Genomic DNA, 22,559 nt, shown 5'->3' with positions numbered 1-22,559 from the left:
GGAGCCAGAGAGTCTGCTTTCACAGATGGTTTTGGCAATGAGGAACATACATTATATTTTTTTTTGAGGTTTTCGCTCCCAAGTCCCTTAGGCTTCTTTAGTTTTTCATTCTGTATCCCCTTTTGATGGTCTCTTTCCAACAGCTCTGATTCTTTACCATGTCCTAAAGTTTCTCACCATCTGTTCAGGCTTTTTAACAGACTTCCATGACTTTGGGAACCTAAGTGAGTTGGGCACTCTGACATAGCAGCTTCATTAAATGTCCCATAGGTATAAAAATATAAATTCTATGAAATATATATAGCATTGTTAAATAGTGTTCTGGAGATCACTGGTACTCTGGTTCTCTTTGATTCTGAGTCTTTTGAGAAGATAAAGGCTGTTTTAGAGTAAAACCAAACCTGTGTGTTTCATTTTTGTTTTACTAAGTTATTAATCCTCTCAAGATCAAATTCATTATATGAAAATATACAGTACCGTGAATATCTGGAACTACATTTTTGTGTCACTGGTTTCACTAACTTCTGACAAGACAAAACCAGGATTGTCATAACCTTTCTTCTCTTTGGCTTTAGCTTCTTTCTCATTGTAGAGACAGAAGGCGCAGTGGGGAGTCTCCACAGCCACTGTCTTGCTGAAGTTCTGGAAGTCTACTCTGTATTTCCCTTCTTTGGTCTTGGACACAATGGGAGCAAAGCGATAACCCCAGAGCACCTCCTCTGGGATGTAGGATGTCCTCACTTGGCAGGTAGCACTAGTGGCTTCGACGGTGCCATCTAAAAACACCACCAGTTCAAAATCTTGCTGCAGAATGGTTTCTGCCGCCATGTGGAAGAATGGGCTGTTCTTATCTATGATATGATAAATAGTTAATGGAGAAATGAAGAAGAGATTCTCATTGCCAGCATCAACTACAAAGTCTATGTTGACCTGGTCCAAAATGATTGTCTCTCCTTCTGGGGTGATGGTGGTCTTCAGAAGCTTCCCGTAGATGTGGCTCCCAATCAGCAGACTCTTCCTGAGGTTTGCCACCCGAATGAGGAGGCAGAGCTTCCCTCCACGTTTGCTGATGACGGCGTGTTTGCTGAAGGTGATGGTCTTAGCCCGGTTTTTGGACCTCGATATCTTGGCCAAGATGGCACCACACATAAAAGAATTGATGATTACCCCCAAGATAGACTGGAAGATGAGCAGGAAAATGGCAGTGGCACATTGTTCTGTGACGCACCTGAAGCCATAACCAATGGTTACCTGGGTCTCCAAGGAGAACAGGAAAGCTGAAGTCAGGCCGTTGATATTCTCAACACAGGGGGTGTGATTTATGGAAGGATTGAATTCTGGAAGATCTTTGTGTATGTATGCCACAACGTACCAAAGGAGACCAAATAGAAACCAGCTGCCTAAGAATGCCGAAATGAAGATAGTCATTTTGTATCTCCACCTGAGATCCAGGATAGTTGTCCATATATCAATCAAAAAGACAAACCTTGACTGTTCTACATTGCCAAACTCTATGTTACACCTTCCATCCTTGGAGACGAGCCTTGCTCTTCGCCGACTGCGTTCTCTGATGTGGCTGGTAAAGCGTTTCCGGAGGTAGTTGAACATTCCCTCTGCTGATAGTGTCCTGGAGAGTAAGAAATAATAAACATTATGAGTAGGTTTCATTTATACCTGAAGGCGAGGAGTAAATTCTGATGAAGTCTCAAGACACTTGTTTAGGAAAAAAGTATGTAATTTGCATATTTTCCCTCAGCTGGTGGGGCAAAGTTCCAGTAAGTGTATGAGGGAACTAACAAATTCTTGCCTAAGGAGCATTCCAGCCAAAATACTCACTTTGGCTTGCTCAGTAAACTTTGAATCAGTCAACTGTTAATCTTGTCCCTTGCTCCGCTGAGTAAGTGGGGGCACAGAGAAGCAGGTTACCTCTTTGTGGACATCTGTTGGGAAAACAGGCGGGGAAAGGCTGGGATTTGAGGAGGTCTTTCTGCTGTTTGGAAGGTGAAGTGGGGCCTGTCCACACTGTGTGTGGTTACATCAGCACTAGGAGAGTCTGGATGTGATGTGGATAGTGAATTTAGGAAGAAGTGAGAGGAGGTACAGAAGATATTATTAAGACAGAGATGCAGTTCTTTTTACCTTAGATTGGGTTTGAGAGTATATTTAAGAATATATAAGTATATATGCATTTGAGAGCTCTAATACATACACTAATTTCAACCTCTGAAATCACAGAAGCATCTCAAATAGGACTTCTGAGAGAGAATAAAAGAAAATATTAAATGTCAGCAGCAGGAAAATTGGATTTTTACTCACCACAAAAGTAACACTAAGACTAAAGGATTGGATTCCAGAACGCATCATTAAAGGGAAGTGCTAATAGGAGACCTAGGGAATACTGGTCATTGATGAAGAACGTGCTACAGGTGTGTTCAGACTGGAATTCAGATCAACCTCTGTTTGGAAAATTCCCAGTCTTGGATGCTCAGCTGTGCAGACATGGGGAGAGGTTGGTCGACTAGAGAATTGGGGATTGCCTGCCTTGTTCATGGGCAGATTGAGGGTCTGATTTTGTCCCAAAACTTATGAATGTTCTTAGAAGAAATAATTGATTTCAGAGTTAATCACCCTTCAAGCTCAAAATGTGTTTCCTTACCGGAGAGGGATGTGTTTGATTAGTGCACAGGGTGAACCCACCCTGAAAGCTCACCCTTCCGTGCCTGTTTATTCAGCCTTTGTTAGACAAAATGCTTATGTCACTGCATTTAGCTGTGTACTGTAGTCATATTTCTTGAAGGCAAAATGCTTCTGCTTAAAACCAACAGAAATTAAGAACTTGAGGGGAAAACACTGTCACTGGTGACTCACATGAAGGATGTCTGAGCCTGCTGTGTCCCTAAGGACAGAGTGTCCCTAGCCACAGAGACCTGAATGTTTTGGTGTCCTGCAGCTGCTATGGATGATGTTTGCTTTAGAAGGACTTTTTGAGGAGTGCATCTCTGATCAGGAGATGCTGAGGCTTTGTGATGTTTTGCTACTATTACTTTGCTGCTACATTTCCCTTCCCAACAGAGAGTGACACTAAAACAGCCCTTTGGTGTTACTGAGGTGCTTTTTAGATGCAAGCTGAAGGTGCCACAGCACTTACCCAAAACCTTGCCTCATAGCTCTGTCCCACCCAGGCTTCCTTTTTGGCTAGGAGCTAAATGCTTGGACTAAAATTGTTGTCAAACGTGCTTCCCAAATTTCACTTGATTTCAGGGCTGAATAATGAGCTTGAATACCTGTGGCAAGAGCAGTTTGGCTCCCTTCAGCCCTAATTTCTTACATCCATAGTGGATATAATCCCTGGGTTTGTAGTGGATTAGATACACTGATGTGAGTTTAGTGTGAAACATCTCATTTAACTCCAGCCACCTACAGAGTGGGTGATTCCCTGGGCCAGTTATGCAGCTGACTCCTAAAAGGGAAGGAATCACATGCGCCCGCAGAGCCCACTTGTCTCATCACCACAACTGTTTTATGGAGGAATGGGTGGCTCTTTAGCGAAGTCTTTCTTGCATTTACTCTGTAGGCATCTAGGTTGACTCAGAAAAGCTAAACCAGAAATCCTTCCACCAGGCATCGTTATGGGACCCAGAGGAAACCTTTAGATCTGATGATCAGTAGCAAAGGGAAGCTGTTAAATTATCAATGATGGAGTCTAAGTACAAATTAATTGCATTTTGTGAAGCCAAAATTAAGTTCTATTATTTAACATCCTTATTTGTATCAATGGCCCTGAGAATTAACTTGTCTTATACAGCTGCCTGCCTTCTGCACTGAGACTGGAACCACCTTTCTCCTCTGCTCATTAAAATTAGAATGAGTAAAATGAAGGTCACTTCTGTTGTAATGTAGCTTTTCACTGTTTTAAACTTCTGCTCTTGAATTTATTGGTTGTGAATGTTGCTGACAAAAGTTAAAGTTTAAGCACACGTCTGAGGAAGGGGGAAGGGAGGTATAAGATGACTTTCTAAACAACCCTCAGGTTTTATTTTCCTGATGCACTTTTAATGTTAATGCGTAGTTTGAGAAAAATGAAATATTCCTTGTAAAGCACTATTCAAAGAAGTTTTCCAGTATTTCACTCCTAACATTCCTATTTATTGCACAAAACCACTCGGCTTCAGCTGTGGCTGGCATCTGGTTTTATCGTTTTCTGCAATAATGTGGATGTTGACTGTCATTCCCAGACTAACATAGCGTGCAAAATGCTGGGATGACCCGCTCCGTGCATCATAAACTGCACGTGTGTCCCTTTGGCACAGCTGGGCTATGCAGGCTTGCTCCTTATCCTGGTGAAAAGGTAGGAAGAGAAGAAATCTGCAGGAAAATTCTGGCTCGTAATCTACCCATCTCCTCCTGCAGGAGCTGATAAATCCCAGCCAAAATTCCGGGAGATCTGATTCAGCATTCTTCAGAAATCTGAGCAATCATCAAGACACACAAATCAACAGAGAATAATCACAGAAGAGATGGAAACGAGATGATTGATGTGGTCACCAAGCTGGAAACTTGAAAATAGACCCTGAACTTTACCATTTTTCTCCTGCCTCTTTAAATCTCTCCTGTCCTCTCCAGAGGCTGTTTTACAAGCCCTGCTGTGCTGCCCCAGGAAGATCAAAGTGGCAGAGGAATCACACCCTTCTTCAGGTAGGATGACGAAGGAATTCTCCCTTTCTTGCCCTCACAGAGGGCGTCGATTTGCTTCACCAGGAGAAAAATACCCTCCTGTATGCGCACACTGTGAGCGTATTGGAGTCTGGAGGACATGATGTAAAGCGAGTTACATAACGCAGCGCTCAGCGTCCCTGAGTTTAGATCAACCAAGGTAACCCAACTACAGCTTAGCTAATATTTACCAGGATAAGCTTCCTGTTGGGCCCAAACAAACGGTATTGCTGTCTGTCTTGTATGTGAAATTCCTTGTTGCGGGAGCTAGCAGAGTTGCTGCTGTCCCCAGGCACAATATGTTTATAGAAAGTGCACTGCACTGCCTGTTATCTTAAACAACGGGGCGTTTACCAATAAAACTACTCAATGAATAAAGATGACATGTCAAGGTTAGCTATGAAAGCAAGGGGTTTCCATTTCCCTGTTCCACTCTTGCATTTTACAGGGATCACTAGAGTAAGCAGAAACCTTTAGATTTCCATTCTCAAATTCCTGATCTTTCTGAACTTCTCAATTCCTCCACTCGGAATATTTGATAAATGGCCAGAAAGTTGGTTGCTAACAGCCACATTTTCTACCTTTTTCTTTCTCAATGTTCCTGCAAGTAGGGAACAACCATCATTCCAGTTCCTGTTGGTTCCTCTACTCACTTACAAATGTAACCAGCTGGTCCTCTTTGCTCCAGCTTGCTTGAAATTTTTTTGTTGGGAAGCATTTTGAGTGTAGGGGATAATGATCGGTGACTTTAATTGCTCTTTGCATAAGTCCTTTGTGCAACACTGTGTGAGGATCACATTATTCCAAGGAAATGGCTTTAATCTCAGCCACGTGCAGTGCTTGAGAAGATCAGTGAGTGAAGGAAAGGGAAGGTGTTTAACGTTTGAGAAGAACAACATTCCATCACCTGCTGTTTCATTGAAGTTCTGATATCTGTGGATTCACGTGTATTTCTTCCCTCACAGCAGTGGATAGATGAGCAAAGTTAGCAGAACCCGATCATTAGGGGGAGATGGTACAAACGAAAAGCAGCCCACTGAATGCGCAGCTTTTGTTAGAAATACATCTTTGTTGGGGATTCAGATGAAGTTCTAAGAAGCTTAAGTGGAAGAAATAGGGATACAGAGTTAAAGGATTATTTTTCTCAGTCCTGTTCAGGTCTTTACGAAACTCAGATCTTCTTTCACTGCTTTCTGTGATTTTCTTTTTATTGAGCTTACTCTGAACAAAGTATGTGAAATATCCAATTCCTAATGCCTTATAAAACCCTTTTTTTATTCGAAAAGCAAACTATAACACTTAGTCTCATGGTGTATTATCTGCTGGCTGCTTTATTACTGAGCCCTTTGGAGAGTGCAGCTCATTTACCCTTCGCTGGCTACCCTGGGTAGAGCAGGAATGTGCCTGTTGTGATGGGATGATAATTGCAGCCTCCCATCTCCCTGGCTTGCTGCTTGTATCAAAATTATATCAGAATCAAGGATTGCCAAAGGGAGCTAAATCTCTGTTGAAGCAGTTGTAAGTACAGCAAGAATATAAGCTCACCTCAAGCGGCCAGTTAGCCCTAGGGATATAGCTAAAAAAATCTGATTTGATGGATGCATTAAGCAAAGGGATGAGTCCTGCAGGCACTGGGAAGCTGACACAGGCAGCTTTCTTCTTGGATCTGGTAATGTCGTCATTAAGTATTTATTGCTGATAAAAGATCTGAGCACTGAACACAGTGATTGTGCCTCCAGAGTATTGACTAGAATGTCCATTCCACCTGGGAAATAAGATCCTTCAGTCCGGCTCAGCATGTTAATCCAGGAGCCTTGTCACAGCTCCAGTCAAAGTAACTGCATTTTGCCAACCTAAAGTCCAACTGGAATTTCTAGTAAATACACCAAAGGATCTTACACCCTGCTTTGCCCTTTTCTAGTGCAATGATGGTCATTTTTCAGCAGGAGATGTGAAGTGGCACCTGCCTACTTGTGGGTTGTGCATTAACTTATAGTAACCACCGTGAGTATTGAAGTATCTTTAGAAGAGATATCTTTCACCTCAGATCATTGTAAACACGTAGGTGTGATCTACCCAGCTTTCTGGAAGCACGTAATGAAGGAGTGCTCTTAAGTGCCTGTCTTTTCTCTTTAGATAGGGAGGAAGGAAGTTTCATCCTTCTGTCTTTCAAACTGGCTGAACAAGGGCTGTTGTATTCCTATCAGGAATACAACAAGGACATGACCTATTCCCCATGTCCTGATATTTAAGGGAAAGAAACAAGTACTCTGACATATATTCATAGAATCATAGAATAACCAGGTTGGAAGAGACCCACCGGATCATCGAGTCCAAGCATTCCTATCAAACACTAAACCATGTCCCTCAGCACCTCATCCACCCATGCCTTAAACCCCTCCAGGGAAGGTGAATCAACCCCCTCCCTGGGCAGCCTCTGCCAGTGCCCAATGACCCTTTCTGTGAAGAATTTTTTCCTAATGTCCAGCCTAAACCTCCCCTGGCAGAGCTTGAGGCCATTCCCTCTTGTCCCGTCCCCTGTCACTTGGGAGAAGAGCCCAGCTCCCTCCTCTCCACAACCTCCTTTCAGGTAGTTATAGAGAGCAATGAGGTCTCCCCTCAGCCTCCTCTTCTCAAGGCTAAACAACTCCAGCTCTCTCTGAGAGCTGTGGGTTGCCTAAGGGGACTAAGTCACTTTAGGAAGATCACTCTAATGCCTTGCTAGCCTATAGCAGAGGGGTTTATGAACCCCTGCCTGAAAATCAGATCTCTCTTCTCATTATGCTTTGTATTCTCGTTACGTTTGGTAGAGTTTGCTGCCAAGCTGCCCTAGCATTGCTTGAGTGCACCTTGGGGTCAAAGTGCACCTTGAAGTCAAACTTCCTATAAGGTTTCAGTGATAAAAAGCAGTAACTATTGCATCCAGCAATGTTTCTTGCACCTTGCCATGTATGCATGGTTTGAAAAGATAGGCTGTAGTTTCCCCTCACAAAGCTGACTTGAAAGAAGAATTCATTCATGAGATATTTGAAAGAACGGGCACTGCAGCAGAGGCGACTCAAGCCAGTCATGTTTTTTGGAAGCTCAGCAGTCTGGGATCCTTAAAAGCTAAAATACTTATTTCAGGTGTATAAGTAAATGATGGACAGCAGTAAAGGAGTTATTCTCATTGATAGCAATCGATAACATTGTAATTAGTGCTGCACACAAAATTAATCCATGACTACATCTATTGGGGGAAAGAATTTAAAGACTTCAGCTGACTGGGGAGCAAATTCTGCATCTTACACAAGCAAACACCGTTATGATTTTTGTCCACCTCCAGAAGGAGCATTTCTTCCTGTCCTGGGAGCCACAGCGGTGAGAGGCCAACGTCAGCCCACAGCCGCTCCCTTCCTGCACTTGTCAAATCTTGAGTCCAGGCAAAAAATTTGCCAGCATCCTCCAGGAATGACTGCTTCACAGGGACTAAAGAAAACTTGGTTATTTGGTGTTTTTGAAGTGATGGACAGGTTCCATGGCTAGGTGTATCTCCCATAGCACCTTCTGCCTTGGCAGAGAATTCCCACAGAGTGGGTGGTCTGCTTCTCCTGCCTCTGGAGAGCCGAGACCTGGGAACTGAGCTGTCGTTACTGTACAGCAGGATTTCCCAACAGAACTATTTCTGTCTTCAGACAATTAGGTTTCCACTGGAAATTATTATTTTCATTATTATTATTATTTTCATTAGCACGTGGCTCTCTGGGGGAAATCATTCCTCAAGCAAACTGTACATTTGGGGATTTGAAATTTGGTCTGAAAGACTCAAAATCATTCTCATTGGAGTGGACTTGTGCATGATTGGTGTGGTTTGGTTTGATGATCTCTAAGGTCTTTTCCAACCTAGTCTAGGATGCGTTGTTGTGGTTGGGAGAGAACAAAAGTAGGGATTTAAGTCACCAACAGTGACTACTCTAAGAGAATTAAGTTTGATTTACTAAGAAGACTTGAAAAGAAAACATTTTGCTTTTTGTTGAAGGTTTCTAAAGGGGAGAGGTGGGTTTTGTCCAGTCACTTTTTCTCTCTATTGCCAGAAAAAGGCTTTTCATTCTCAAAGCGTGGGAGAGGCAGGTTGTCCTGCATTCTCACCCGTACGACTGAGAGCAGAAGCTGCCTATAACCAAAGAGCAGTAAGAGGTGGGCTGGGGTGGCAATCCTCCTGCTCAAACACCACCCATAAAAGTCACAGGGAAACTGGACAGAGTCATGTGAGCCAATTCACGTTCTTTGCTGAAGTATTTAAGGGGTTGAATGATTAACTCACAATTTGTTTCTACAGGTTGGCAATGTCAAGTCTCAGTCCCCAACATGCTGCGGCAAAAGGGCTTTCGGCAGGAGCCCCGAAGGCTGAGGCAGCTGACTCAAGCATCAGCAGCACAGCTAGAAGAGAGCCATTGCCCACAGCAAAACCTCCTGTGAACAGTTTTCACCCTGCTTTGGCATCTAATCATAAGGTATCTCAGCATTACCTTGTCATACAAAAGCTTCCTTTCACATACACTCTCCTTCCAAAGTGCCAGTGAATTTAAACTGATTGTGGCTTCATACAACCCCAAAAAGGAACCAGATTTGAGTGCAGGGAAGCTTGCTGACAGAAAACATTTAGCACTGTTGAAATGCTTTTCGATGTGGTTGGAAAAAGGTTCTTGTTTGCTCAGCGCACAAGAAAACCATGAAGTTGCTCTCCCTGCACTCTGCGCAGTGCTAAAGGAACAAAAGCAAGGAAGCAAATGTTGCCATGATAAAAAGTCTTCTCGTAGTAGTTCACATCACAGGGAATTGCTAATTCCAGCTCCAGGGGAGAGAAATGGTAACAGAATACTCAGGATAGACTGCACCAGCCCTGCTAGCCCTACTGTGTGGGCAGACACTGCCTGCTCGGTGAGCCTTCAAGCCAGGATTTGACATGTTATTTGTCTGAACTGCAACACTCCCTCTGAGTGAATCTGAGGAGGATGAGGGAAAGGCAAGTGGGCACCTAACCTGGATGATACTGCAGTAGGAAGAGTTCTTTTGAGTTCTGCCACTGTGGTTTTATGATATAGACAGTGCATAACTCATTGATGCCCCAACCAGGTGCTTGTAACTCGTGGTGTGGATTGCACACTGCATTGCTCTGCTGCAATCTTTCACCTGCTTACAGACCAGGGTAAACAGTGCAGTGGGTGGTTACCCTAGGAAGCAGCTCAGGAATATTTTCATGTTGTGTTAAGAGCACAGTTCTCTTGTAGTCCTTACCTTCAGCTAGGCTGTAACTTCAGTATCCCAGTCTTCTGTGGTTATCAAGGTGACTTTGATTTCTAAACTGGCAAAAAACCCACTATGCTGTGCTGGTTTGCTGCCAATCACCGGACTATAGCAGCATACCACGCTGCTCTAGATAACCCAGATTTGAATCCCTGCTTCAGCGGGTTCCTGTTGGGAACCTCAGCCCCAAGCAGTTCTCAGACGGTAGGACAAGGAGAGAAAAGAACTAGAGGTGTCCCAGATGGTATGATAGATGGCAGCCACGTTCTGCAGCAGAGCCTGAAGCTGTACCTGGAATGGGAAGGACGTGAAGAAGAGAATGCTAGATTCATCCTAGATTCATTGGTCTGGAAAGAGGCACTTGTTGAGTTGTGGCCCTGGCTCTATGGCTCGCTCAGTTTCCCTAGCATTGCGATTCATGTTCCCTGTCTGCAAAGGAAATGAGAGCAATTCCACTACTTTACATACAACTGTGCGGCTATTTCACTATTGAAAAAGTTTTTTCACAATGTCAAGTGTTGTTTTATTACAAAGCGATTTCTAGACTGCCCTGCCCTGTTAGAGCAGTAGCAACAGAAACGATCCCTGAACACAGCCAATGCTTATAAAGTATTGAGAATGCTTTCAGGAGCAATTGTGTGCTATAAATACAAATTATTGCTATTTTTTCCATATGAAAGGCAGTCTTTTCATATTTTATTCTATTGTTTTCTTAAGGTAAGTGAAGAATAAAGTGAGGAAGTCTTTCTCTCAAGATGTTAGTGTGTGTACAGGTGTAGCTCTCTCCCTGGATAGTTTATACCCCTGAGCTGTGTGTAGGGTAGTATTCAGCCTTTGCATATCTCATTTGCCAGAGTTTAAACACATGTGATATCACAGCATAAGCCCTCTACTGCTCATTACTTAGCACTTCTCACCCCCTTCCTTTAATAACTCATATTCTCACAAGGTAATCCCATAGGCACAGTTTATAGAGGTAATTTCCACTGTTCGTCCTGCTACTCTTTCTCTGCTAGATGCGTTGATTTGTCATAGTTTTGTATTTGAGTTGTCCCCGTTTCTTTAATTTCTGTACTGAGGATCACAGGTTCTCTTAGGAATATTAACAGCCCGTTTTCTTCATGAGTGTGAGTTAAGTTCCTCTGCCTGCACCCTGTCTGTTGTTTGGAAGCTTTCCAGCAGGCGTGTTGAAAGGAATATCACTCCAGACCTGCTCGCCATTAATGGGACTTAATTTTCTTGACTTGCATTTGACCTCAGAAGTATCAAGGACCGCCCTAGTGGGTGTGATCCATCAGGTGGGCTGCAGCTGGTAACACAGGGGATGGAAGCATCTGGGAGGGGGAATGCAGCCTCTTAATCCCTACTGTACACCTAAAAAGCAAAGAAACCGATGATGAAAAGTGAAAGGATTCATTGCATTCCTGAACAGATGCATGTTTCCTTGTACCCGTGAGGATACCACAGGCTCTCTCCTCCAGGAGGTCTTTGTGTATCTCTCCAGCTGAGCTTACATCGAAGCACATCATGTGCTGTCGACGCTCCCTTTTCTGCTCACTGGGTCCATGTGTGGGTCACAGCGGCTGCAAGGAGGATTGGCACTTGCCGGCTCGTGCTGCATTGCTTAATCAGTCAAGGTTCAACAACAGCAGTATCAGACACCGGTAGTCTCGAAGCTTTCTTTTCATCATACAGCGCTCCGATCACAAGGTTGGCAGCGCCGCAGACTTTGATTGGCAGATTTTGTCCTACTACTCATTCCTGAAGCCTGATTTCTGTGATGTTCAACCAAGCTCTCCAGATACATCCTGCCCCATTACAGCCTCGTCTCAACACTTTCCTTCCTTCGGCTCCTCTTGACTGCTGCATCGTGACGTGGGTGACAGCTGTCATTCCAGAGCCTTTTGTAGGGATGTACAACATGGATAGCAGCCCCTGCCATGGTGTTTAAAGCCAATTTTGTGGGTCCCAAGGCACTGATGGTGAAAAAGCCTGCCTTCCGAGATTCCCAGCTGAAGCCTGAGGTATTAAAGGCATTTGGTGCTCTTTCATGCAAGGTCAGACAAAGTGGATTTTGTCTGCCTGAATTAGAGCCTTCTTGCGCCTAGCACACTGGTTAAATTGTTCCTATGACTTATTACAACTGAATATCATGAAAGCTAAACAAATTTTGGGAGCAGATCTTGAGGATCCCACTCAGTAGGCAGATATTTGCCTAATGTCCTACTTTTTTCACATTTGCAGGAAGTAAATTGCTTTTAGTTACATGAGTACCTGAGTATTCCCTGAAACACTGAAACTCAAAATTGCCCCTTTTTAAGGTTAATTTCTGCTTTCAGTGCCCTTTGAAGCTATTGAGGGACACTGACCGCAAATCTAAAGACAGGGACAGTTTGCTGTCCCTAGGGCAGGCAGTATCTCCCCAGCAGAGCTTTTTCTACTCCAATCCTTCAGTTACTTTTGGGTTCCTAATTATTTCTATAAGTGTAATTACCTTGCACGACGTTCCTGGCTTTCAGTATGCATTGAATGAATTATTGACCTAACACATGGGTCATTGATGTGAAGAGACATATGAAGAAACTGGGTGCAAAATAGCTACTTTGCATTCTTAATAGCAACTGTAAGCCATTAATAACTTTGCAGCCTGATGCACTCAGAGCCTGCACAGTTTTGGTTTGACATGCATATGGTTCAGTTGATCCTCAGTGTAATTTGAAATTCATTGGGCATGGACTTCATCTCCTTATGCTACTTTAAAATCTCTCCTGTGTTGAGATGCGATATGCTAATTCTAGAGTTTATGGCTGACTTGAGATGCTACATTTGAAAAATCAAATCCAATTAAATCAACTTATTACCAAGGTCAGAGACGAGTATTCAGCACATTTTATTCCTTGCTGTTTTACAGCAAAAACTAAACTTAGTGAGCATACTGTGTCTCAACTCATAAATAAACTACTCTGCCCTAATAAGAAGGCTTCTGGCTGCAGGACGTGGGAAACAGTCAAGTTATAAAGGATTCCCTGGAGAGTCCAAATAGCTGAGCTCAGTTTCTGACACATTTGTTTATGTACTACGGGACAAGTGCTCTACCCTTTGTGTCTGCTTCCCAACCTATTTGTAAGATGGAAGTGAAACGAGTGTTATTTGACTAAATTCAATAACTGCAAATAGTTTTAAGACCTCTTGCATGTGTTGGTGTCAACTGGCAACACGGCATCGCCTGGCTGGGGTCAGAATTATAATGGAGCTCAAATTTTAGGAGAATATCTATGAGAGATGCTCAATGGCTACCTTGGCAGGAAAGCATTTATCATCTAAGAAGGAGAAAAGCTTCTGCATGCATAATATCTTCATATTTTCAGCAAGGAGTGAAACAGAAGGGGATATGCTATGACTTCTTTGGGATGGACAAATATTAAACTGATTTGCAGATACTTTTGGAAAATGAAAGTCTAAGTTTAGACTTATTATGAGTTCCTACACTGTGCAAGTCTTCGTACACAAATTATGCTTTCACTAAGTGCCCAGAGGCCTTTTCTGCCTGTTTTGGTTCAGCATCTAATGCATTTCCTGAAGAAGGTCTTTGTGTTCCATAGAGAGAAAAGTGAGAGGTATGTTGAATTCTTAAATACCCTTCACAAATAGTCTGCTGCCTCATTTCCCATGGAAAATACAGTTCAACCTGCACTGGCATCTTACAACTTTCTGATTCATTTAGGAGCTTAAGTCTTGCTGGAATTCTCTGCGATGTCAATACATTCCACCAGCCTGAGGGAACTTACTGAAGTGCCCACATTAGCAGCTCAAGTGTCTCAGAGTTCCTCCCAGTTGTTAGAAAACAGCATCTCAAGGTGAATTGCTTCCAGCCAATTACTGGTCTTGAACTTACCTGCGTCTCCAGCTACACAGGCAGCTCTAGGTACCAAGATTTCTATTTTGAGTTGCATTTCTGCTTTTGTTAAGTGCCTAACCTGAACTTGGACTAAATTGCTTCCAAAAGTGAGGCTCTTACCTCAACTCTTAACAAGCTTTTAGAAATCTTGTATTGGGTGCCCTAGTCCATGCAGAATTCAATTACGTAGCAGACCTCGGGATGTGATTTGAGATTTCCAGAGTCCTACTAAAGCGGTGTAAACCCAGCCAAGCATTTACTCTCACCTCACTTTACCTCTCAAAATGTTAGAAAAGCCTAGGAGCTAATCTAAGATTGGCGCTGGAGTTAGAGTGCGTATGAGGGCTGGAGGAGCTGTTCTTCACAGCATCTCCTCTCACCTGCCCACCACCAGGCTGTGTGAGCAACCTGGTACCATGATCAGAAACAATCTTCAAATTGTAAATGAGTAAAGGATGTGAGATTAACTTCCTTGTTTTATCTCTCGCGATTAGTGAACATTCACACACAGGATGGCCATTCAGATCGCAGTAACTGCATCCTGTGATGCAAGCACCACTTGTATAACTGCTAATTTTTCTCTTTGGGACAGAAATTCCTAGGACTTTAAACAATTTCTTGCTGTTTTTTACCTGGTGCATGGTTGCTCTGTGCACATTTCTCCCTACGGTATAGAAGGTAGCTGAGAGAGTTTATTAAAATATAAGCCAACTTAAATTACTTCGCATTTATCATGGGATGCTGCAGAGAAGGCACGTTCACGTGGCAAAACCCTGCACTGTAAAATCAAGAAATGAGTAAAACCCTCTTGCCTCTGTGAACACTCAGTATGGAGCGTGGAAACTCATCAGCCACCCACAGCCTGAATGGGCTCCAAGTTACCTGTTCTGTAGGAAAGTCTTGTGAAGATATTCAGGGTGGGCTAACAAAAAAACTCTGAATGTTAACTACAAAGCTACTTTTCTCCAGCTACTGTCCTGTTTTACAGACAAGAAAAACAACCCCAAGTATCTAGTGCTAGAAAATCTTTTGTCGGGTTCTGGCGCTGAGGAGCAGGCAACTGGCACTTATGGAGCAGCTTGGATTGGAAGGTAGATCTGCATTCCTGTGTCAAAATCCCTTATTTCCATCGCAGTCCAAAGACTTAAGGATGCACTTTAACTATTGAGTGTTAGGGTGAGCTGCTGAGCGCAGCTGAAAGGCAAGAGTAGCTTTCAGGTGTGGGATACTCGGAACGCTGTGGCTGGAAAGTGCTTTCACCGTGACCACCCTCGCTTCAAGAACCACCCAGTTGCCCCAGAATTTCACTGCTTACCAGCTACAGGGGTGGGTCCACAGAGCTTCTGCCAAGTAAATGTGAATGCCCACAGCTGCTCTCTTACATTTCTCCTGAAACAGCCAAGGACGAACAACAGATCTGGATGGAGCTGGAGACCAGCAAGAAACTCAGTGGAAGGAAACGAGGCATGAGAGCCTCTTTCCACCACTGTCTCACCACCTCCAGCCCCCTGCTTCCTTCACACCCAAATACAAATCCCTGATTAAGACTTAGTGCCCTTTGCCCTCCTCCTTCCCCACTCCACACGTTGCTCCCACTAAATAGAGCTGTGTTTCCGAGTCCTCATGTACCCCCTCCAGCTGCTTGCTGACTGCATTTCCACCCGAGAGCCCAATGCCCTCTGATGGAAAGGCACCTATAGGACTGGGGGATGGACGGAGGGTGTGCTTGGTGCTGCTGCTGCCCAGCCCGAGCAGACAGGTTGGAAGTTTGTGTAATGCTCGTACCACCGCTCGGGAGCTTCTGGCACGATTAGGAATTAGCTGAAAAGATCAGTCCCTGGGCATTGCGTTAGCACTGAGCTGGTCAGGCACTGCAGGGTCTCTAATGCTTGTTAACAGTGATGGCCAAAGCTCTTTTATTCTACACCTTATTGGGCTATTTTAACAGAATTTAAGAAAATAGTGGCAGTTATTAGATAAGCACCCATGGAAAAGGGCTGTGGTGTCGGAAATGGAGGCTATCGGCACAGGAGGGGCACCTGTTTCTTCCTGATCATTCAAACCATTACTTTGTTATTTTCGTAATTTGATTCTTTAATGGCCATTTCCCCCTTCTTGCGCGGCGAGGTTGCATCATGCAGAAAATTGGTTTGTTTAAGTAAGAACTCTTATGGTGTCTTTCATCAGATGTTCTCAGAGAACATTACTAATAATTCATTAAAGGGGCACTGTCAGCTGGAACACTTTTAATTACCATTTTCTGACAAGTCAACCCTTAAGTGCGGTGCCCTGATTTTTAGATTTATTACTAACACATATGCAGATTTGTCTTTTTTCCCTGCTGCTGTTTATATGGGTTGAGAAATGTAATTGACTGTGAGATTGAGGAAGTGAACCATGCACTACATGTTGTCATGCCCAAAATGGAAGATAATTTAAGGGTGGTTACTTTATTTTTTTTTAACAGTAGTTTTGAGAAACTCGTTACTGCAGCCTCCGAGCATCTCAACGAATCTGAATGTAGGGAGCTCCTGCTGTGAGCCCCGCTGCTGGGAAACCCAAAAGCCTTGAACTTAAGGTATAGACAGCTGTGAAAATCGTTACCTGCTGCTTGTTAACTGTCTTGGTATACTTGCTTAGCCTTTAAGTAACCGAGGTGAACGCTGGCTGGTATTAATACAGGGTTAAACTGACACTACTGGTAGATACCACCCAACTCAGTGAACTTGGATCAGCTTCTCCCACCCTAGGTTGTTTGCACAGCCACACTTTAAGGCCTCTCCAGCCCCACGCACTCAGCACTCCCAGAGAAGAATAATGCCCGAATTGCTATGTTCCCCCTCCTGTGTCTGAGGTGACTACAGCAGATGCTGAGATTTTCTTCAATAACCTGTTTTATGGGAGAAGAAGCTGAGTTATCAAGAGGGCTGCCCAAGGAAAGGCAAGCCGGTGAGTAAGGGCTAGAAGCCACGCATCTTATACCCTCATTAAGGATTCTCTGGTTCCCTTGCTGTAGCCTTTAGATAATAATTTTGAGCAACGGAGCAAATGGGACAATTTATCTGATAATAGGATGGATTTTCTCAATCAACTATTAGGAAAACCATATGGCCCCAAGCCTCTTACCTTATGTTGTAAGTGGTGAAGGTGATTGCAGAAGGTAGGTAGGAGAAAAAGCTGCCCTGCTTCGTCTCCCCTAGACCACGCAATTTCCACAGGACTTTGGTCCAACAGCTTCTGTATCAAAGGAAGAAAGCCCAAGGCCCTTTTTGGCTTTTATGTGTGGCTATGTCAGCTCAGACTGGTTGCCAGCTCATCTATATGCAATGGCTCATTAACGTTGCGGCTCGGTTTATATATGGTATGTGGAAGGCAGAGGAATGGCTGCTGGAAGGAGGAAAAACACAGAAGTGTTGAGCTGCCCGAGGTAGGGAAAGCAGTGTAATATTACCTGAAGAAGCTGACATTACTCTCACTGTCACCAACATCTCTTGTCCAATCCCACCAGTACAACAGAAGCATCTTGATAACTTTTGAGGGTCGGGCCTTTTGTTTGCATGAGTGGTGTGGTTTTGGAAAGAACGTGATGTTTCTTGATACCTCCCTTACGCTGCAGAACCCTTTGCAGTTTGATTTATTTGGTTTGTGCTGTGAGATGTGTGCCCTTTGCCCAAATTCCTACCTAGACTTTCCTTCCTAGATTTGAGCCAAGACCCAGAGCCCGTCAGAACTCTTCGCAGCACATTGACTGCAGGGTTAAATTGTGGCTGTAAAGCTGCTGCTACTTTCTCTGCAGCGCTGTTGTCTTGGGGCTTAAAGGAATGGGCATTTCTTGAGTTTCTCAATCTCTTGGTAGAGCACCTTTGCATCCTGTCAATAAAGGACCTAGTGACCTAAGCTGGGAATCATCCCACTTACCTACAGCACACAACAATTAGGTGTCTAATAAAGCTGATTCTTCTGGTTTCTCTAGATCCTGAAGGCATTTCTTCTTGCTCTCAGGCAGTTGTCTAAGGATGTGTTGCCTTGTAGCAGCGCCCATCCTTCTCCATCAGCAGAGAAAAGACTTAGATGGCTGGAGCAGGTTTTATCCCTATCTTTTGGAGGCCTGCTGGAAATAAATGAGTCCCAGGGAGGTGGTTGAGTCACCTTCCCTGGAGGTGTTTAAGGGACAGGTGGACAAGGTGCTAGGGGACATGGTTTAGTGTTTGATAGGAATGGTTGGACTCGATGATCCGGTGGGTCTCTTCCAACCTGGTTATTCTATGATTCAACCCTTGACATCACAATTCCCAGACTAGATACTGGTCTTCCTTCAGTTATACAGCAACAAGAACATAGAGCGTCTAGCCACGTGCCAAGGATGGGTGGAGGACACTCTGGAAGCAGGATCTTCTGAGTCTTGGAGGAGCTTGGGAGCAGGATTTGTATGTTGAAAAAAAGTTGTTTAGTGCTTTGGCAGAGCTAGACCTGGTCACAGAAACCACCAGGGGTTTTGTGATTCAGTGACGCAAGCATTTGCCCCAGAGTATTCTGGAGACAAAAAATCACTGCTAGAAGGAATTAAGCTCTATTATGAGCCATCCCATGATTTTAATAGCTCCATCATTAATAATACATTTGATAATACCCAAGTAGAACTTTTCGCTTCCAAAGCATGTTAATCCACCTCAACATTCCTGTGTAGGTATGTGGGTAGTGATACCAGCACATATAGGCTTTTCTAGCACTAGGAGTTGGTGATGGAATTGCTCCAAATACTTGTACTGGGAGCTAATTGGTGTGGTATACTTTGAAATAATCTGGTTATCCAGCTCAAACCATTCTATGATTCTATTATTCTATTTTTATACCATGCCTAGTCCATGCAGGAATCCCGTTGTTTTCACCTATTGGCAGTTCACGATGGCACAAATTAATATTCTTGCATCACGCAACGTATTGCAGATTGTTTAACATGATTTTTCAAAGCAGCAAGCAGTTCTCCTGCAACGAAATTCAATGAGATTTTTTTCCCACTAGCTTCAAAGAGCATAGTTGAGCCCTTAAAGGGATTTATTTCTGTTAAATATTATCCTCAAAACTGAGAAATTAAAAGCAAAAGAGCTTTCTTCCTTTTTCCTCTAAGACACGTCAAAAGAATATTATAAAAAAGAATAGCTTTCCACAGCTTTCAGAAACTCCCCAAGCGAATTTCAATTGCAGGTTTTTAGGAAAGAGTATAATTAACAACTTTATTCATTCTGGAGCCAGAAAATTATTTCTATATTTGGCATGGAAAAAAAGGGAGAGCAGAGGAGGGGAGTAAATGACCCAGATTTTCACAAGCGATAAATGACTCCTAGATGTTCCACCTGTGACTGGGTAAGTGGCAGGGATTCCCACAAAATCCTCTGCAAAACGACTTCTCTTCGTTGTCTCCCGTGCTGGACGTTTCAAATCACCCAGGGCACTTGGAAATTTAGGCTGTTATGTTTGTTAATTTGATTATTCCATTCTCCTAGGGTAACATTGCCACCAATGCAGCCATAACCGAGCAATTAAATCCCCTTTTCAGAAGTGACCTTGGGATGCCAGCACCTCTCCTCATTCACAACCACCTCCGCTTTTCTGAGCTTGCTTTGCGGTTTTCCTGGCAATGCCTGCGTTGAGAGCAGCTCCCACGAAGAAGAAATGGGGAACACAAGGTGTGACTGAGCAAACAGTTTCAAAATGCACCTTGCTATATTTGCAATTTTTTCTTGGGTTTTTTTAGTGGTCTATTTTCCACGATAGAGTCTATGTTTTCTATAAAAAGCAAGTTCTCCATGTAAAGCCTGTTTGCCTGACAGCAGCTTCTCTGTATAAACGGTGACAATCTCCATTTTGTCAAAGGGAAGAAAGATTTAATGCCTTTATCTTTTGGAATTACTATTTATAGAAGAGGAGGTCTCCCTAAGATGCAATCAAAGATACATATCATAAGTCTAGCAGGCAAGTCAGCACTGCAGGCAGTTGTTTATTCATTAACCTCAGCGTGCCTAGGCTGGCAGCCTCCCAGTACTTATTTACTTTGTGCTTACCACGAGGAGGGATTTGAAATCCATTGCAATTTTATTTCGAGTCCCAGGAGAGAGGGCTCTGTCCTTCCACTCACGTCTCATTTGGTATGAGCAAAATGCAGTAGTGTAGCAATGAGCGCGGCAGTAACAGGAGACAGAAAATTCAGTCTGATGTATGTACAGTTCTGATTCATTCCCAAACCTTGTTTTTCTGTTAATGAGCACCACCACAGCCGAGAGAGAAACGAGAAAACTGGCTTTTCGCTCCATTTAGCAGGGACTCTCACCAACACCCTTCCTTAAATTAACAGCCACGCGTGCTGGCATGCAGATGAGCTTGGAGAAAGTGTAAATCTCTAGGACAGCAAGTGTCAGAAATGGAAGAACAGTGTAGCAGATGAAGGTAATTCTACCCCTCATTCCTTTCAGCACCTTCAAGCATTGCTACTGATGCAAGTAAATGGTTCTTAATCACTTCAGCCTTCCTTATTCTTAGACAGCAGGTAGGTGAAGCCCTTGGCCTCCTCCGCTAACTGTAATGACAATATTTAAATGCATAGGCTCTTTAAATTGAAGAACAAAGCTGGCTTAGTGCTGGCTTGACAAAGCATGGCAATCCAGGAAGGCAGAGACCAGTGATATTTAACTCCTTGAAGCCACAGTCAGCAGCTGAAATGCAACAGAGAGCTCGTTTGCAGCGAGGTATTGTCTGCCCTCTTCTTTCCGCAGGTGGGCTTGGAAGAGGAAAACGGTGTTTGTGGCTTCATAGCATCAGAGAGAAGTGTGGCTGCTCACTGATGAGTTGCTTTGTGTCTTCTAGGCGCATTCACCCACTCATTCTGTGACTTTTCTCAAAGCACAAAGTCAGTGACAAGACTTCAGCCCTGGTTTTAGCCTAACAGTGTAGCTGAGATAAGGCTTCCCTGGAGCAGTGTGGCCCTGGAATCCCCACCAGTCCCCTGGCAAGCCCACAGGGTCAAACACCTCTGCTGACAGTGCCCCATGGGGAAAGCGGGGTTTATGCAACTCTATTCATAGAGGAAATTACGCCAGCTTTTCACTTCAAGAAGCAAAGCTGATTACTTGTACTCGCTTGTAATTCAGCTGCTTGGCAGAAGATGCAAGTGCCAGAGAAGTCCTTACTTCCCCTGAAAATGTAGGGCATGGGTGGACTGCAACAAAGGCACTTCTTTCCTCGCCGGTGGGAGTAAGCTGGGTTTAGCACAAGGTTCTTGTGCTGGGGAGAGAGTGAACCTGGCAGGGAGGTACAGGACGTGGAGCAGTGAGCTACCAGCACCTCCCCGCAGCCCTGAGCTGGGCACAGGGGGTGTAATCGCCCATGCAGAACACAGCGAGGGATGTTAAGTCATGAGTAACTTCCTTTTTTCTAGTCACTGAATCCTCCGTGTAAAAAGTTAAGCTAAGGACACGGTGGAAAAGATAAAGCACCATATTCTTACCTTGGCAGCTGTGTTCTTGCCACCTTGCCCCTTTTCTGCAATGAAAATATGAGTGTACGGTACTGCAAACCTGGTGATTGCTCTGAACAATGACGTTGGTATCTGACTTGGGAGGTGTCTGAAATCTTTTTTTCTGGTTGAAGCTGGGAAAATAGAAGTAGGAGAGACTGTAGGTAGGGAAGTGGATGAAGTCAATGAACACCCAGTATCACAAGGTACCAGGCATTGAAATTCTGCTGCTAGATTTTCATTGGGGTTTGTTTAGGAGCACCAGTCTCCTGCATCAGGCCTTAGAGCTCTCATCACCCCATTACAAATTGTGTATTAAAAGTGGTAACTAACTACAACTCAGTGACAATGCTTACTAATTCGGTAGAAGAAAGAGCTCTAACAGGGGGTTCTGAGCTGCAATGGATCAAATGGTACAGAACCCAAATGGGATCGTGCTTTGTTTCATCCTCTCTCTGTTTCTTCTCTCGTTGTTTTCCGAATAAACACGCTTCTGGAAGATGTAGAGAAGTATTTGTGGAAGCTTAAGTTGTTCTGAAGGGCATGAGATGTTTCTAAAATGCCGCTCTCGAGGGGTTGGCCCTGCATGAACCTTTGCAAGTGCCTGAGGCACCCAGGTTTGCTGTGAGCACAGATGTGTCTAGCCAAGGGCTTTCTCTGGAGCTGTGATACCCTGCATGCCTGAGCAATGCTGATATGATAGGGAGCAGGGTGGCTCACTGCACAGCCAGGAGAACCCGTCCTCTCTGCCAGAGCACGTTCGTAGACACAGGAATAAGCAGATTAGGCTGTATTGTACCTATTGCAGATGCCTTTCTAGGGCCGTGTTAAACATCACCAGCAAAATTCAGTTTCTGGAGAATAGAATATGAACTTTAGTTCTGAAGAACAGAGAATAGGGTTCTGGAGAACTGAATATGAACTTTAGGTAACTCTGCTGCCTGTACCTCTGTTTTTCCACCCTTTGTGTTTTGCAGATGAGGAAAGGAGGAGTTCTACATAGATACAACGCTGCATTATTCCCTGCACACCAGCAGCCATCCCTGATACTGCCAGTCTTTAAGGTCCCTTGACAGTTCAATCAATTGATCTTTCTGCTCCTCAGAAGCTTCCAGATTTCAGTGATCTCCAAGGCAGGACCCTCTGGATGGT

At 43.9% G+C, this 22,559-nt stretch overlaps 1 protein-coding gene across 3 annotated transcripts; it reads right to left on the bottom strand.

The window, feature by feature from the left end:
- Positions 1-63: 63 nt before the first annotated feature.
- Positions 64-17,161, bottom strand: KCNJ1 (potassium inwardly rectifying channel subfamily J member 1). 3 transcript variants are annotated; one of them, XM_069876333.1, is made up of 3 exons: positions 17,024-17,129; positions 15,213-15,324; positions 64-1,627 (listed from the first exon to the last, which is right to left on the bottom strand). In XM_069876333.1, the coding sequence occupies exon 3, from the start codon at positions 1,606-1,608 to the stop codon at positions 493-495; it is 1,116 nt and encodes a 371-aa protein (XP_069732434.1). In that variant the 5' UTR covers positions 1,609-1,627; positions 15,213-15,324; positions 17,024-17,129; the 3' UTR covers positions 64-492. The 3 variants fall into 3 exon arrangements, with proteins under 3 accessions (XP_069732434.1, XP_069732433.1, XP_069732432.1); XM_069876332.1 differs by having other exon boundaries at positions 15,213-15,286; positions 17,024-17,087; XM_069876331.1 differs by lacking the exon at positions 15,213-15,324 and having other exon boundaries at positions 17,024-17,161.
- Positions 17,162-22,559: the final 5,398 nt, after the last annotated feature.

Source organism: Phaenicophaeus curvirostris, chromosome 25, assembly GCF_032191515.1.
Source record: "Phaenicophaeus curvirostris isolate KB17595 chromosome 25, BPBGC_Pcur_1.0, whole genome shotgun sequence".
NCBI lineage: Eukaryota > Metazoa > Chordata > Aves > Cuculiformes > Cuculidae > Phaenicophaeus > Phaenicophaeus curvirostris.
Note: the sequence above shows the minus strand (reverse complement) of the source record. Positions and strands in the feature narration are given on the sequence as shown.

Bases quoted from the DNA above. Each gene is read 5' to 3' on its own strand.
- KCNJ1 (XM_069876331.1), bottom strand. From the start codon at position 1,608: ATGTTCAACTACCTCCGGAAACGCTTTACCAGCCACATCAGAGAACGC.